The sequence below is a fragment of the Talaromyces amestolkiae genome, assembly GCF_001896365.1.
Source record: "Talaromyces amestolkiae strain CIB chromosome Unknown scaffold9.1, whole genome shotgun sequence".
Taxonomy (NCBI): Eukaryota; Fungi; Ascomycota; class Eurotiomycetes; order Eurotiales; family Trichocomaceae; genus Talaromyces; species Talaromyces amestolkiae.
The window spans coordinates 694,292-707,303 of record NW_024468045.1 but is presented as its reverse complement, the minus strand read 5'-3'; the positions used below and the strand labels follow the sequence as shown (position 1 = coordinate 707,303).

The 13,012-nt window shown below is 49.9% G+C and overlaps 4 protein-coding genes across 4 annotated transcripts; all 4 read left to right on the top strand.

Moving 5' to 3' along the window:
• Positions 1-2,644: 2,644 nt before the first annotated feature.
• On the top strand, positions 2,645-5,566 carry BHQ10_005265 (uncharacterized protein; the record flags this gene model as incomplete). Its single annotated transcript, XM_040877722.1, has 4 exons — positions 2,645-3,025; positions 3,084-4,103; positions 4,152-4,388; positions 4,439-5,566. 4 exons carry the CDS (start codon positions 2,645-2,647, stop codon positions 5,564-5,566), a joined length of 2,766 nt encoding a protein of 921 aa, XP_040733769.1.
• Positions 5,567-6,506: 940 nt separating this feature from the next.
• BHQ10_005264 (uncharacterized protein) lies at positions 6,507-7,631 on the top strand (the record flags this gene model as incomplete). Its single annotated transcript, XM_040877721.1, has 4 exons — positions 6,507-6,631; positions 6,695-6,726; positions 6,786-7,116; positions 7,175-7,631. The coding sequence occupies 4 exons, from the start codon at positions 6,507-6,509 to the stop codon at positions 7,629-7,631; spliced, it is 945 nt and encodes a 314-aa protein (XP_040733768.1).
• Positions 7,632-8,206: 575 nt separating this feature from the next.
• Positions 8,207-11,518, top strand: BHQ10_005263 (uncharacterized protein; the record flags this gene model as incomplete). The annotated part of the gene is made up of 1 exon (XM_040877720.1): positions 8,207-11,518. One exon carries the CDS (start codon positions 8,207-8,209, stop codon positions 11,516-11,518), a length of 3,312 nt encoding a protein of 1,103 aa, XP_040733767.1.
• A 587-nt stretch (positions 11,519-12,105) lies between these two features.
• BHQ10_005262 (uncharacterized protein) lies at positions 12,106-12,950 on the top strand (the record flags this gene model as incomplete). The annotated part of the gene is made up of 2 exons (XM_040877719.1): positions 12,106-12,143; positions 12,197-12,950. 2 exons carry the CDS (start codon positions 12,106-12,108, stop codon positions 12,948-12,950), a joined length of 792 nt encoding a protein of 263 aa, XP_040733766.1.
• Positions 12,951-13,012: the final 62 nt, after the last annotated feature.

Below are 13,012 nucleotides of genomic sequence, written 5' to 3'. Positions count from 1 at the left end.
TGTATTCGAGGTTGAGTAACAAGCATAGACTAATCAATACGCATAGAAGAGCTGTTTGAGAAGGCTGGTACTTTAAAAAAATAAATATAGATGACTTGCTTATGGGGGGTTGTCATACTCGAAGTAGGGTTAAAGACAGAGAGGGTAATGCAAAAACATGACAAGAAAAACCTTACGGGTTGAACTCTCGCTGACTTGATCAAAAGAACTGTCGAAAACCGGAGCAAAAATGTCACGTATTTCTACACCATGTCAAAAACAGTAGTTCAACCACCAGACTAAGACGCTGTTGTACTTGTATCGTGTGTACTCGGCACTTGAGGTTAGGTGTACGTATATTCAAGTGATCATCGCTACTTGCTGCACTTTTCACAGTGGTATTATTGACGAGAATTGATTTAGTATTGTGATGGAAGAAAAGGACATACGGACCGGTGATGGATGACTCGTTGAAACGAAACTCACAGGCTCACACCGCCTGACTAGACATCCGAATCTTCGAGAAATGTTGTACGTCCTACATAAATTCCGCGGATAAAAACCCCTTGCCACATGCCAGTTTGGGTTCCGTCCGAGTCATTGAATTTTCGTAAAGTAGCCCCTCGCTACTAGTACTGCACCATGCACATGTCATGTATGTACTGCGGCATACTAATACTAGATGCATGCCCGGCGATGGATGCATCGAGTTTGTGATGAATCTTATCTGCTAGGGGGTGAGTGATGGGACGTGTATGGAATCCAGAGCGGAAGGCTTCGATGCATCGCGTCGACGGCAGTTTTCTCCAAGGATAAGGATATGAGGTGTTCTATCGCTCCGAGGACTTTTTCTACTCTCCGTGCTAAGGTATATTTACCGTTATCACGTTTTTTCCCGCTGCGAATATGTCTTTCGGCCGTGTTCAGTTGTAGCCCCTGGCTCAAGTGTGTACCAATCACCCCGCAACTCAGGTAGGATCGAGTATCTCCTCGAGTTCGCAACTTCGCCTAGCCAGGTACCAGCCGCACTTGTACGACAGGATCAAGAAGTACGCACCCCATCGACGACTAGACCGTCGATCCTTTCTGTTGGAGGACAGCTATGGTGGGACCGGGACGGACCTTTTTCTTGATCTGAGAGAGTAAGACTATGGATCTGCTAGACGGATCTTGAATTCGTACATTTACTTTTTATGTCTGCTTGTACTACGTAGTATAAGGGTTTCAACTGAGAATTAACTTTGTAACGTATCCGTGCCAGCAAATACGTACTGGCAAACAGACATTGAAGGTCTTTTTTTCTCCGGGGGTGACAGGCCAATCGAGTCCGTGGCTGAGCTCTAGCGGGGCCGGAAAGCCGGGAGCTTGGCGCGCTGCATTCATGGTTCGCTGGATACGTAAGAATACTGGAAAATACATAGTATGGCCGTGGTACATAGTACGTTTCGGCGGGCACGCACTACGGCTGGKGCTAATATTTTAGCCTGCTATCTGAAACACTGCAGGGACTCCTCGTATCTTGTCCGTATGTACTACTACTACTACTACTACTACTACTATGTAAGAGTTTGCATCGATCGTTGAGAGACTCTTGTTGGCTATGTATGATTTCTTGATTTTGTTTGCGATTGCAGTTGTTCCTGCAATTCGATGCATCTCATCTACGGCCAAATAGTGCGTAATAGCAAGGAAGTGCCACCTTGTGCGACCTACAGCCCTGGTCGAGACAACAACATTGTGTCTGTTCTGCATCTGCATGCGAAGGGATACCTCGCTGAGAGCTCTGCATGGCCGAAAAGAGATTGAAATCGACAGTCGAAATCGAAACAACCGAATGTACTCATCGATCCGCTTGAGTCAAGAGCATCTAACGTGTCGTCCCAAGTCGAGTTCAGTCTCGTCTCAGTCGTCTCGTCGTCTTCTCGGGTCAACTAGAGTAGTCCTGCGGGACTAAAGACGCTACTCTCGGCTACTGCAGCGCCAAGTGGGCTGCCCTGCCGTCTGCCAATCAGCAACCCTAACCCCTGAGCAATCAGCGCGCCTCCTTTGTCCGCGCCCACTAACGCTAGACCTATGCAGGCAGTCTTAGCTGGCACCTTTTAATGAGCAAGACTCCCAAGCGCATGGCCATTGGCTGCTTCCTCAACAGTTCACACGCTAGTGTAGCAATTTGGGCTAAGCTGCCAAAGTGCCAAAGGTGAAAGGTCTCCCTCAGGTACCAGTCCCGCTTTCAGTCTCGGTCGGCTCTTGTTCTCTGGCACTGACCCCGTACCACTTACTCCCTACTCGGTCTGTCTTCGTGCTCTGCTTCTCATCATTTCTCCTTCTCTTCCTTTGCTGTATGGAGTATCCGTTCCCTACATAGTGCACAGGATAGACAGACCGACTCTGTCCCTCGTGGTGTGCCTCGCTCCTCACCCATTGATATTGATACCGCCATCATTTTTCTCTGCTCCTCTCGCAGACCCGAGACTCATCCAGGAGATGTGTGTATAGCCTCACGCTGGCTGTGAAATAGGTTGCCCCCTTTCGTTGGAGCGTCTACTGGATCTTGTCAGAAATCAAAAAAAGTCCCCGATTTGAGATCACCTTCATTTCTTGTCTCCCGAATCACCGACTACGACTGCCACTCTTTCTCCTATTCAATTAACACAACCAATGCAAAATGGCTCCCTCACTGAGAGATCACTCATCCTTCGTCCGCCCGTCCACTCGGGACCGGCCCGTGACTAGAGACCAAGCCGACAATTCTCTTGTTATTCCCAGTCGCACTTCATCTTTACACTCTCGTATCACCCAGCCAATTCCCTCGACTTTGAACCTGAAGCCCGCACAGCGCACACCCAAGACTTTGACCCATGCCTATATGGTCTGTGGTGTTGGCCGAGAGCCATCCCAATGGGTCAAGGCGCCTGCACCGATTCAGGGGAAAATCCAGCACATGAAGGGCGCCGTTGGCCAGTTCTGGTTGCCCGAGATCCTTGGTAGCAGCCCGCGGTTGGAGCAGGATAATGAGATTGCGCGGTCTTTGCACGCCGCCATGAGGGTAAGATGCCTCGTCTCGTGAGCAATGTGAAATTGATGATATATTCTAATCCTGATAGGCATGCTTTCCCCATGATGTTGAAATTTGCACTGGCAAATCACAGCCCCACTGCGTCCACCACTCATTTGTTCTGCAGCAGGACTCATCACACACCCTGTACGGTATTGCACTGCGTGTCTGGTCTCGCGCCGACGAGAAGCGTGCCGAAACCATCCGCGACCTACGCAAGAAGACCGAGTCCGACTACTATGACAACCCCGACGAGACCTACTGGATTCCTTACTGCTTGAGTTTCCTGTCTCGTTATCCTCTTTATGATCTTTTAGGAGATTACCTTCGTGGCATGTGGATTCACTGGAACAAAGCCACCAACCTGTTCCATGCGGAAGAAGTCTCTCGTATCCTCAGTTTCCCAGCTCCGCGCCTAAACGACTTGGTCCGAATTGATATGAAGGATTACGCACTATGCTATCAGTTCCCTTCCTCTCCGACCGGGTTCCAGAACTTTTCCATGTGGCCGCTCTTCAACTGTCTCTCCATTCCCAACATCGTAGGCGTTATCGAGGCAGCTGTTTCCCCAACTCGCCGGATCATCTTCGTCAGTCACTACCCCGCCATGCTCACCATCGCCGCTGAGACTATTCGATTCTGCGTTCGTGTATATGAGTGGAGTGGTCTTTATGTTCCTGTGGTGCATGCCCGTCATGCCAAGGAGCTCGTCGAGGAGCCCGGTCCTTACATTCTCGGTATCTCTCCTGAGTGCCGTTCCTTGTTTACCGCACCATCGGACGCTTTGGTTGTCGACCTTGACCGAAACTTCGTCCTCACCTCCAGCCCACCCAACGTCCTTTCCCCGGGCCAGCGTACCAAATTCATCAACCGTCTGACACAAGCCTTGAACGGTGAAGTCACCCCGTCCGGCGTACCACAGCATTTGCGTTCTGCGTATGGCGGTGGCAAGCTGATCCCCGCCGGGCAGATCATCGTGATGAAGGGTGAAGTGGAGAGTGTTCAGGATCCTGCTTGGTGGAACCAAGATGCGATCATGAGCGTCACCGATCACGTCTGCGAGAAACTTGTAAGTCTTCTGATACTTGTGGTTTTTGGTACATGCTAACTAGTATAGGGACGCAACACGGGTATGAAGGCCATTTTCGGTGGCTCCGTCAAGAAGCCACTCATGACCAAGGTGTCGATGAGACACTTGAACGAGATTGTCCGCGAGCGCAACCAATACTCTCGCGATACCGTGGAAGCCTGGCAGGATTTCATCAACCTCAAGGGACGCATGGACACCGAGCTATCCAAGGTCACCAAGCGCAACAATTTCTTGGTCGAAGAGTTGGAGACTTGGAAGCAGCAGGTATGGTTCGACTTGATCTCACTTTCATGCTCAGAACTGACAATTTTTAGTTCCTCAAATTCCAAGCTTTTGCTGAGCAGCTTACCAAGGAGACCTCCGAGCTCAAGGTCAAGATTGAAGGACACAAGCGTGAGAACCGCCGTCTCACTACCCTCATCGACACACAAAAGGATGACATTACCCGTCTTACTCTTCGTCTTTCCGGCACTGAGAAGCAACGTGATGATGCCTTGGAGGCATTGGTTCTTCAGCAAGAAATCGCCGAGGAGCTTGAGCGCGAGCGTAAGCGCAACCAGAAGGAGCTCTCAGCTATGGAGCACCGTACCTCGACTCTCACTCGTCAACGTGATGAGGCTCAGAGGATTGTGGTGCACTTGCGCAGCTTGATCGATGGCCAGACCCACCACATGGAACACATCATTCGAAACCTCGCCAGCTCTACTGACCTTGGTGAATACATCGACCAGGCCCTAGAGAACTCAGCCCAAGAGTCCACTTCAACATCATCGCCCGCACGGTCAATGACTGAAAGTCCCAAGTCTATGAAACGCCTATCCCGACCTGGCTCTCGCGTTCGTCTCTCTGGTGCATTCAACAGCCGCTCCAGCAGTGCAAGCGATAACATTAGCCCTGAGATGGACTCTGTTATGGACAAGGCACAACGACGCCTCTCTCAGATGAGCATGCCTGATGTGGCTGACCGCTATCTGAAGGACAAGACCGATGCTATTGCGGCTATCATTCGCAACATCAGTGAGCAGTGTGCTGCTGCCGTCGAGGGATTGCACCTTGCTCAAGATGCTGAGAACGAGGAGGCAGCCAAGGACGAGACTCACCTTGCGCCTTCTAACTCTGGCACCCGTGAAGAAGGCAGTGAAGCCGGCGAGAGCGAGAGCGGATACCTCCACGCCGACAACCGTGTCTCCAGCATTCCACCAACACCAGATCTCGTGCACAACCGTTCTAGCACGTCCATGTCGATGGTCAGCACATCAACCATTGCGGAGCGTTCCAGCCAGCAGTACAACCCTGGAGAAATTCCCACCAAGATTGTGGAAGACGAAGATGAGCACCTCCACGAGACGGAAGGCTTCGTTGACCCCAATGAAACCCCCACAGTCTCCAAGAAGCCCAGTCAAGGCATGATCAATGCCCCGGCCTCACGTGTCATTTCTTGAAGCGACTCAAAGCTCAAGTTGTACTCGAAGAGAACGAATAACGCGATCGCAGTGGCAACCTCGTGGTAGTTGCAATTTTCTAGCTACTTTTCCAGGCGTAGACGGTTTTTGCTCTAGCTTTGTCTCCTCTATTTCCTTTCCATCTTCTCTTCATTTCGTGTTACATCTCTTTTTCTATTTATTCCCCACAGAAAGTCCTTGTTGACTTTTTCAGGTTTTGTATTTTGATGCCAGAGTTTGAAGAATACATTGTGGATTATTCTTCGACTGATTCTGACGATGGCCATTGCCAGATATTCCTTTGCCGTCTGTCTACCTATTACCTCTTTTCCCTCTCCCCGCTGTGTATATGTGTCCGCATGCGTTCCTCAAGCGACATGTCCTTTTCTGTACAGAACCTCCTCCTTGAACTCAGCTGCACGAGTGTAGGCCAATGCTGTTGCAGTTTATAGGCGATACAGGATTTATGTATCGCAGTGTTTGTCAAAATGTCTGTTTCTATCTTCAACTTTTCAGGCGCCTAGTGCCTTGTCTTGACTGCGTGTCAAATCTCATATGTGTATGTATTTATTGAAGTCGAGGGACCAATTTGAATGAAACTTCTGAGGATGTTTACCATTTACATTCTTGTATCTTAATTGTGGTAGTGAGATGGAAAAATACGTACCCCATATTCTAGAAGTCTAGCCAAGGATTAACCTTAAGCAAGGTCCGAATAATACCTCGGTTCCCCGCAAGATACCCGCTTAATTAAGCCCGGAGATCCTTTGTTTGGGCTCGCCCAATGTAACATCCATCGATCGGATGATCTGGCTGATTTAGCAATTTAAAAACACCTTTCGATATATTCTTATCTCTTATTTTATAATATTTGCATTCATCCGGAACAGTATATCTTCTTTACTTTCCTGGCATCAACAGCTAGGTTGGGAGTACTCAAATGACGTCGTCTGCTAAACGGCGCCTGCAAGCGCTCAGCCAGCAGCTTGTCGAAGGGATTCCGGATGCTGGCACATTTGAGGGAATTCCACGGATTCGTGCTGTGGCTGGAGACTCTGTTGGACAGTGAGTTCTCCTCGGGTTTTGCTTTAGAAGCTACAAGAAGATACTGATCAGTCAATTGACTAGACGGGTTAAGGACAAGGTTGTTATTGTGACTGGTGCGCTTGGCCATCAAAAGTTCGGTTCGCGACTCTTTTTACTGACTATATATTGTTAGGAGCAAATTCCCCCATCGGAATCGGACGAGCAAGTGCCCACCAATTCGCGCACAACGGGGCCAAAGCCGTCTACCTGTGCGACTACGACGATACCTACCTCCCTGTTCACAAACGGGAAATCGAATCCTTGTACCCGGATGTTGAGGTACAGATTCGCCAATTCGATGCGGGAGATGCGCCTTCCGTAAAAGCCGTAGTTGATGACGCAATTACTCGTTATGGGCGGTTGGATATTATGTTTGCCAATGCGGGTGTTGTTGGGTCGACGAAGCTGTTTACAGAGATTGAGCCGGAGGATTTCATGAAGACTCTCAAGACGAATACATTAGGGTGAGTCAGAACAATCCCTCACTTTGCTAAAGAAAGTTGTTCTAATGGAGACGGGCAGTGTGTTCCTCGCTGCCAAATACGCCGCTCCCGCGATGCAAATAACCTCTGCCTCAAAACCCTTCCCCTCCGGCTCCATCATCTGCACCGCCTCGGTCGCAGGCATACGCTCCAACGCCGGAGGAACGGATTACTCCGCCTCCAAAGCCGCAGTCATCAACATCGCGCAGACAACCTGCTACCAACTCGCGGGCACAGGGGTTCGAGTCAACGCAATCTGTCCCGGTGTGATCGAGACGGGCATGACAAAAGTCATGTACGACGCTGCGCGAGCGAGAGGAACGCAGGATAAGATTGGACAACTCAACCCCTTGCGCAGAGGAGCGGTGGCGGATGAGGTTGCACGTGTAGCTCTGTTTTTGGGGAGTGAGGAAAGTAGTTATATGAATGGGCAGGCTGTGACGGTTTGTGGGGGGTTGAGTGCTGGACATCCGTTTGTGCCTGGGAAGCTCGGTTGATTTGCCTGTCGTACACAGAAGCGTAGTTTGTATATATGAATCGAGCCATTTACCTGCTTATCTAAAGTAGCCAACAGAGCGATAGGACTGTGTTACCCGATTACTATGAGGCAGCAAATAACAGAAACGAAAAATATTGACGTGTTGTAAGCGGGGAAACATGTGACCTGCAGGCGGCACGTCATTTTGTGTATTTCGGCGGGAAAGAAGCGGCCAGACTCGCAGCTGCTTTTGGGCGACAACACACCTACTACCTCCTCAATCTACAACATGCTAACTGACAGGGAGAGTCTACGCGTGCATTCCTAACGTCGCTCATCCTCACTACTCTTCTCGCTCGACCTCGTGGAGTCTTTGATTCTTCTCTCGCAGCATCTCGCCATCCCTTCCCATCACATTCCTGATCCTTGAAATCTAGACGTCACACCTCTCCTCTCGACGAAGTCGTCGCTTCAGCTCTCTGACCCTTGGAAACGCTTTTTCTCAAACTGATCAACATTCGGCTCCCATGAAGTTTCACAAATCCTGCCTTCGTTCCCATTTCTGCTCCCAGTGCCTTGACCGCCAGTTGAGTCATGGCGGATCCGACATTCACGCCGCAACTACAACTACAACCACGACGCTCCTCCTCTCAAACCTCCTCCTCCTCTCACCAAAGCCAAAGGACTAATGGAAATAACAATAAAACTGCAGCCGCCGCCGTTCGCCCAAAACAGACTACGAAACGGCTCTCGGCGGTGTCCATCGTGTCCTCGAATGCAGCCACACCCGGGATCCCCGCTGATTTGACTTCGTTTCCCTCCCTTTCACCGGATAGCTCGCCTCGAGAATTGCGCGGTCAGCCTGATGTGGACTCGGTATCGGAACAGCAGCAAGACGAAGAGGAAAGTCGTCGAGAAGTGAAACGAGGTAGACAGGCGGCTCTCGAAAGGCTCACATCTTCACTATCACAAGGATCGGGTCGTCCTGCTTTATTCGACGACTCATTCTCGACATCAGAGGTACCAGGAGCATTACACCTGGTCGACACTAACCATATAGAACATTTGCTGGAAAAGAACGGTGCGGTGAAAACGGTCAGACAATTTGCGCGCGATCTTGCAGTCAGGGATGCCGAGATTTCAAAGCTTCGACGGAGGGCTGATGCTCGAGAACGGGAGCTGAAACGCATGCTTCGAGATGTCGGGGTATCTAGTCAGGATATTGAAAGGCGTCTATATGACATGGAGAATCCCTCGTCGAAGGATACATCGCCTGGGGAGTCGGACGGTATTCATAAGCTGGTTACGAAGTCTAGTGTTGGAAATCTTATGGGCCAGGCCATGCTAGACCCTGTCGGTGAGTTTGATTCGGATGATACAGATCTGCAAGCGACTCTCCGACCACATCGAAACGATAGCGACGCGAAGTCGGGATCCTCGAGTATCGAATCCGGCACTCAGCGAAAACAGGGGACTGTCCGTATGCTGCAGGACTATATCTTTGGAACCACCAATGCTAGTCGTAGGACTAGTCGGGGTAGCAGCGTGTTGACAGATGCCGACGATATTGACGAGATTGCTGGAGCTCCTCGCATTGCAACGAATAATACAGCTTCTGGGCGTCGGAAAGGTTTAGACGAGAGGCTTTTTCAACCTCCTCTGAGCCGTGCAGCTTCTCCGGCAGGAGTAAAGCTTTCAAAAGCTACAGAAACTTCCAGTCTTCATTCACGCAAATCGTCAAAATCTGTTACATCTTGGACTGTCAAGCTATTCGCAGGCGGCTCTCAGAACAAAGATACACCAGGCGGCTCCAGTGGAGATCGTAGCCGAGCATCTTCGTTAGGAGAAGAAAAGCTCAAAAATACTGCAAAAACATCAAACCTCACTGGGAAGAATGGACTTTCCGCCGTGGCTGCTTTGAAGCGTATCAACAGTTATAGCGGAGTCAATGGTCTTCCCAACACTTCTACAACTTCTGGCCCTAGTAGGCTAGGTCTTCAACGGCGTACCACCGGATCGAATACGCCTCAACCACCCAACGCAGACCGCAGCAACGGCACGGCAGCAACTAATCTCGGCCCTGTTGAGATGGATGCTATTCTTCCCATGGAGTCTCGACCACCAGCTTTGAGTGAACTCAACTTCAACTACCAATCAGGCGGCTTGTTGACGGATCGCTATGGCTTCATATATGACCAACGGCGGAAGAAGCGACAAAAGGAAGCTGCGTTGTTGAGAAAAACTGCCAATAGAAACAGTCTGACCGAAACCATCAACAGCCACCGCAGCGGGGACCTAGAGGAAAGTTATGATGAGGACGATCACCAGACAGGCCTCGGATTGACGATTCCAGATCAGTCAGACACACCAGTCTCGGCCGAAGAAGCTGATAACGAGGGTTTAACGGCGAAGCGCTGGCAGGACTATCTTCGTATCGCAACACGGCCAACAGAGTTATTATCTCATACTCCTTCAGCCGCACCGATTATTGGTGTCTCTACTCCCGATGAACCTCCTAAAAGAGTGGCATCTACAGTTGCTCTAGATAAAGCTGGAGCACCGTCAGTTAGTCCGAGTTCACAGCCTACAGCCTCGACTTCGGCAATTGTAGCAGACACGCCTGAATTTGCCAATATACCAGCTCGCTCACAGATGACGACCGCAATCAGTATATCCAACGAACAAGAGCCGGTCAAACTTCTGCTCGAGCAATTGACAGAGCTGCACGACGTTCTCCAACGCGAAAGAACGACCAGGTGGAATGAGTTTCTTCGTAAAGTCCGTGCTGAACGCCGCCGAGAAGGTGAAGCAGCTGCAGCGCAGGACCCTGAACGTGCGAACATGGCACTTAACATGCCCGAAGCTACTATGGCTGATGGCGAAGTTGTTGGCATTGCCGGTCTAGGCAATAAAGGCAAGGTTGGGCGGAATAAGTGGCGAGAATTCCGGTCATTAGTGCTCTCTGGAATTCCTGTCGCCCACCGCCCAAAGATCTGGGCAGAATGCAGTGGTGCTTCGGCGATGCGTATCCCTGGCTACTATGACGATCTCGTGAATATGGTTAACGTCGTTGACGTTGATCCTACTATCGTCGCTCAGATCGACATGGATATTTATCGCACGCTTACTGACAATGTGTTCTTCCGCAATGGACCTGGTGTGGCGAAGCTACGAGATGTCCTTCTAGCTTACTCACGGCGCAACCCTGAGGTTGGATACTGTCAAGGAATGAATCTCATTGCAGGCTCGCTTCTGCTTACTACACCAACGGCCGAGGATGCATTCTGGATCATGACCTCGATGATTGAGAATATCCTACCTCAGCATTATTACGACCACGGCCTTTTAGCCTCTAGAGCAGACCAACAAGTTCTACGTCAGTATATCACCGAAGTGCTTCCTCGACTTTCAGCCCATCTGGACGAACTTGGTATCGAGCTAGAGGCCTTGACGTTTCAATGGTTCTTGTCTGTGTTCACAGACTGTCTATCTGCCGAAGCTCTTTATCGTGTATGGGATGTTGTATTGTGTCTGAATGTCACAAGCACGACTCGCGAAAGAGCGGGATCAACGGCTGTTGTCAATGGCCCGAAGAAAGACCCAGAAGAAGATGCCGCAGCTGCAAGTGGTGGCGGCAGCACATTCTTGTTTCAAGTCGCCTTGGCTTTGCTGAAGCTCAACGAGCAGCAACTCTTGACAACCTGCCAGACACCTGCTGCAGTATATACATATGTCAACCATCAAATGACCAACCATGCAATCAGCATTGATGGCTTGATCCAAGCGAGCGAGGCTCTAAGGAACGTGGTTCGCAGAGAAGACGTCGTTGCGAGACGAGCTGCCGCCTTGCGATCGATGAAGAACGATGGCCACTCCTACCAAAGCTCCACCCATTCAGATGATTAAGTCATCTGCACTGACGACAAAACAATTCACTCAATACACTCCTTTTAAAAAATTCCTTTTGTATTTGCAGACTGAGGCGCAATATACCACCTTTATTCTTCCTTCATTTAGCGTCATATCATTTGCATCAGGCGGGTTCGTTCCTTTTGACGAGATGGGAAGTACATGCAAAGCATACAATGATACCCAACTCTTTTATGCTAGAATTTTTGCCTTTTTTTCGATTTTGTGCATTTGGGGGTTGTGTTTGTTGGAGTCAAAAGATTGCAGCATTTTGGGGTGCAATGTCATTACATTTAGTCTGCTTAGTCTCTCCGGTTTAGCATCAATGAGAAATAATCAAATAAGTTGTCTCCCTGATAGACTTTTCAATAATTGGCGATACGATCGATTTTTGTTGATATTAGTCACGTGACCTACATCATCAGTTCAATCGACGTCACCGACTTCAACCTACCCAGTCAACCATCTGCTCAGCTACTCAATCAGCGAAGACAGAGATTGATATCCATTTAATCGACACGAGACAATACTCGTAAGTTTTGACGATACTACTGTTTGATTGACGGATCACTGCACAGCTCAAGATGGCGTCGTCATCCAAGCCATCCAGCACCCTTCTATAGTAAGTTCTGAATACTGTCAATTCCATCCCAGTATCTGACAAGTCAACGGCAGTTCCTGCATAGCCCATGGAACCACAATATTAGCCGAGCATTCCTCCCCCGGCGCCTCGTCCACTTCCGCCTCGTCCCTCGCATCCATCATCCTCCCCAAAATCTCACACGACAAACCCCAAAAACTCACCTATACGCACGACCGCCTGTTTGTACATTACATCGCAGACTCACCCTCCGGCGGCGATTCCAAATTCTACCAAGATGGCAACAGCAAAAGCCCCATTACTAGTAGTAGTGGAGAAACAGATTCGCACTCCTCGCTCAGCTACCTGGTCGTCGCAACAGCCGAACAAGGCCGACGCATCCCCTTCGCCTTTTTGCTAGAAGCCAAACGCAAATTTCTAGCTGCCTATCCACCCTCCACAACCGATTTCGCGGCTTTACCGGCCTATGGCTGCGCCGCGTACAACTTCGAGCTTAGGGCGTTGTTGCAGCAATACAATACCGCACCGCCGGCAGACTCGCTCGCCTCTGCGCGCAGGGAGATTGACAATGTGCGGGATATCATGACAGAAAATATTGAGCGGGTGCTGGAACGAGGGGAGAGGATTGATTTGTTGGTTGATAAGACGGATAGGTTGGGAGGGAGTGCGCATGATTTCAGAATGAGGTCGAGGGGGTTGAGGAGGAAGATGTGGTGGAAGAATGTTAAGGTCATGGTTTTATTGGTTGTGGTGGTTGTGTTTTTGATTTATTTGTTCGTCGGTATGGGGTGCGGGTTGCCGGCTTGGGGGAGGTGTATTGGGAAGTGAATTATCCTCGAGTACCTACCCAGCTAGAAAGAGATGTCGAGGATAGTGTATATGTATATCAA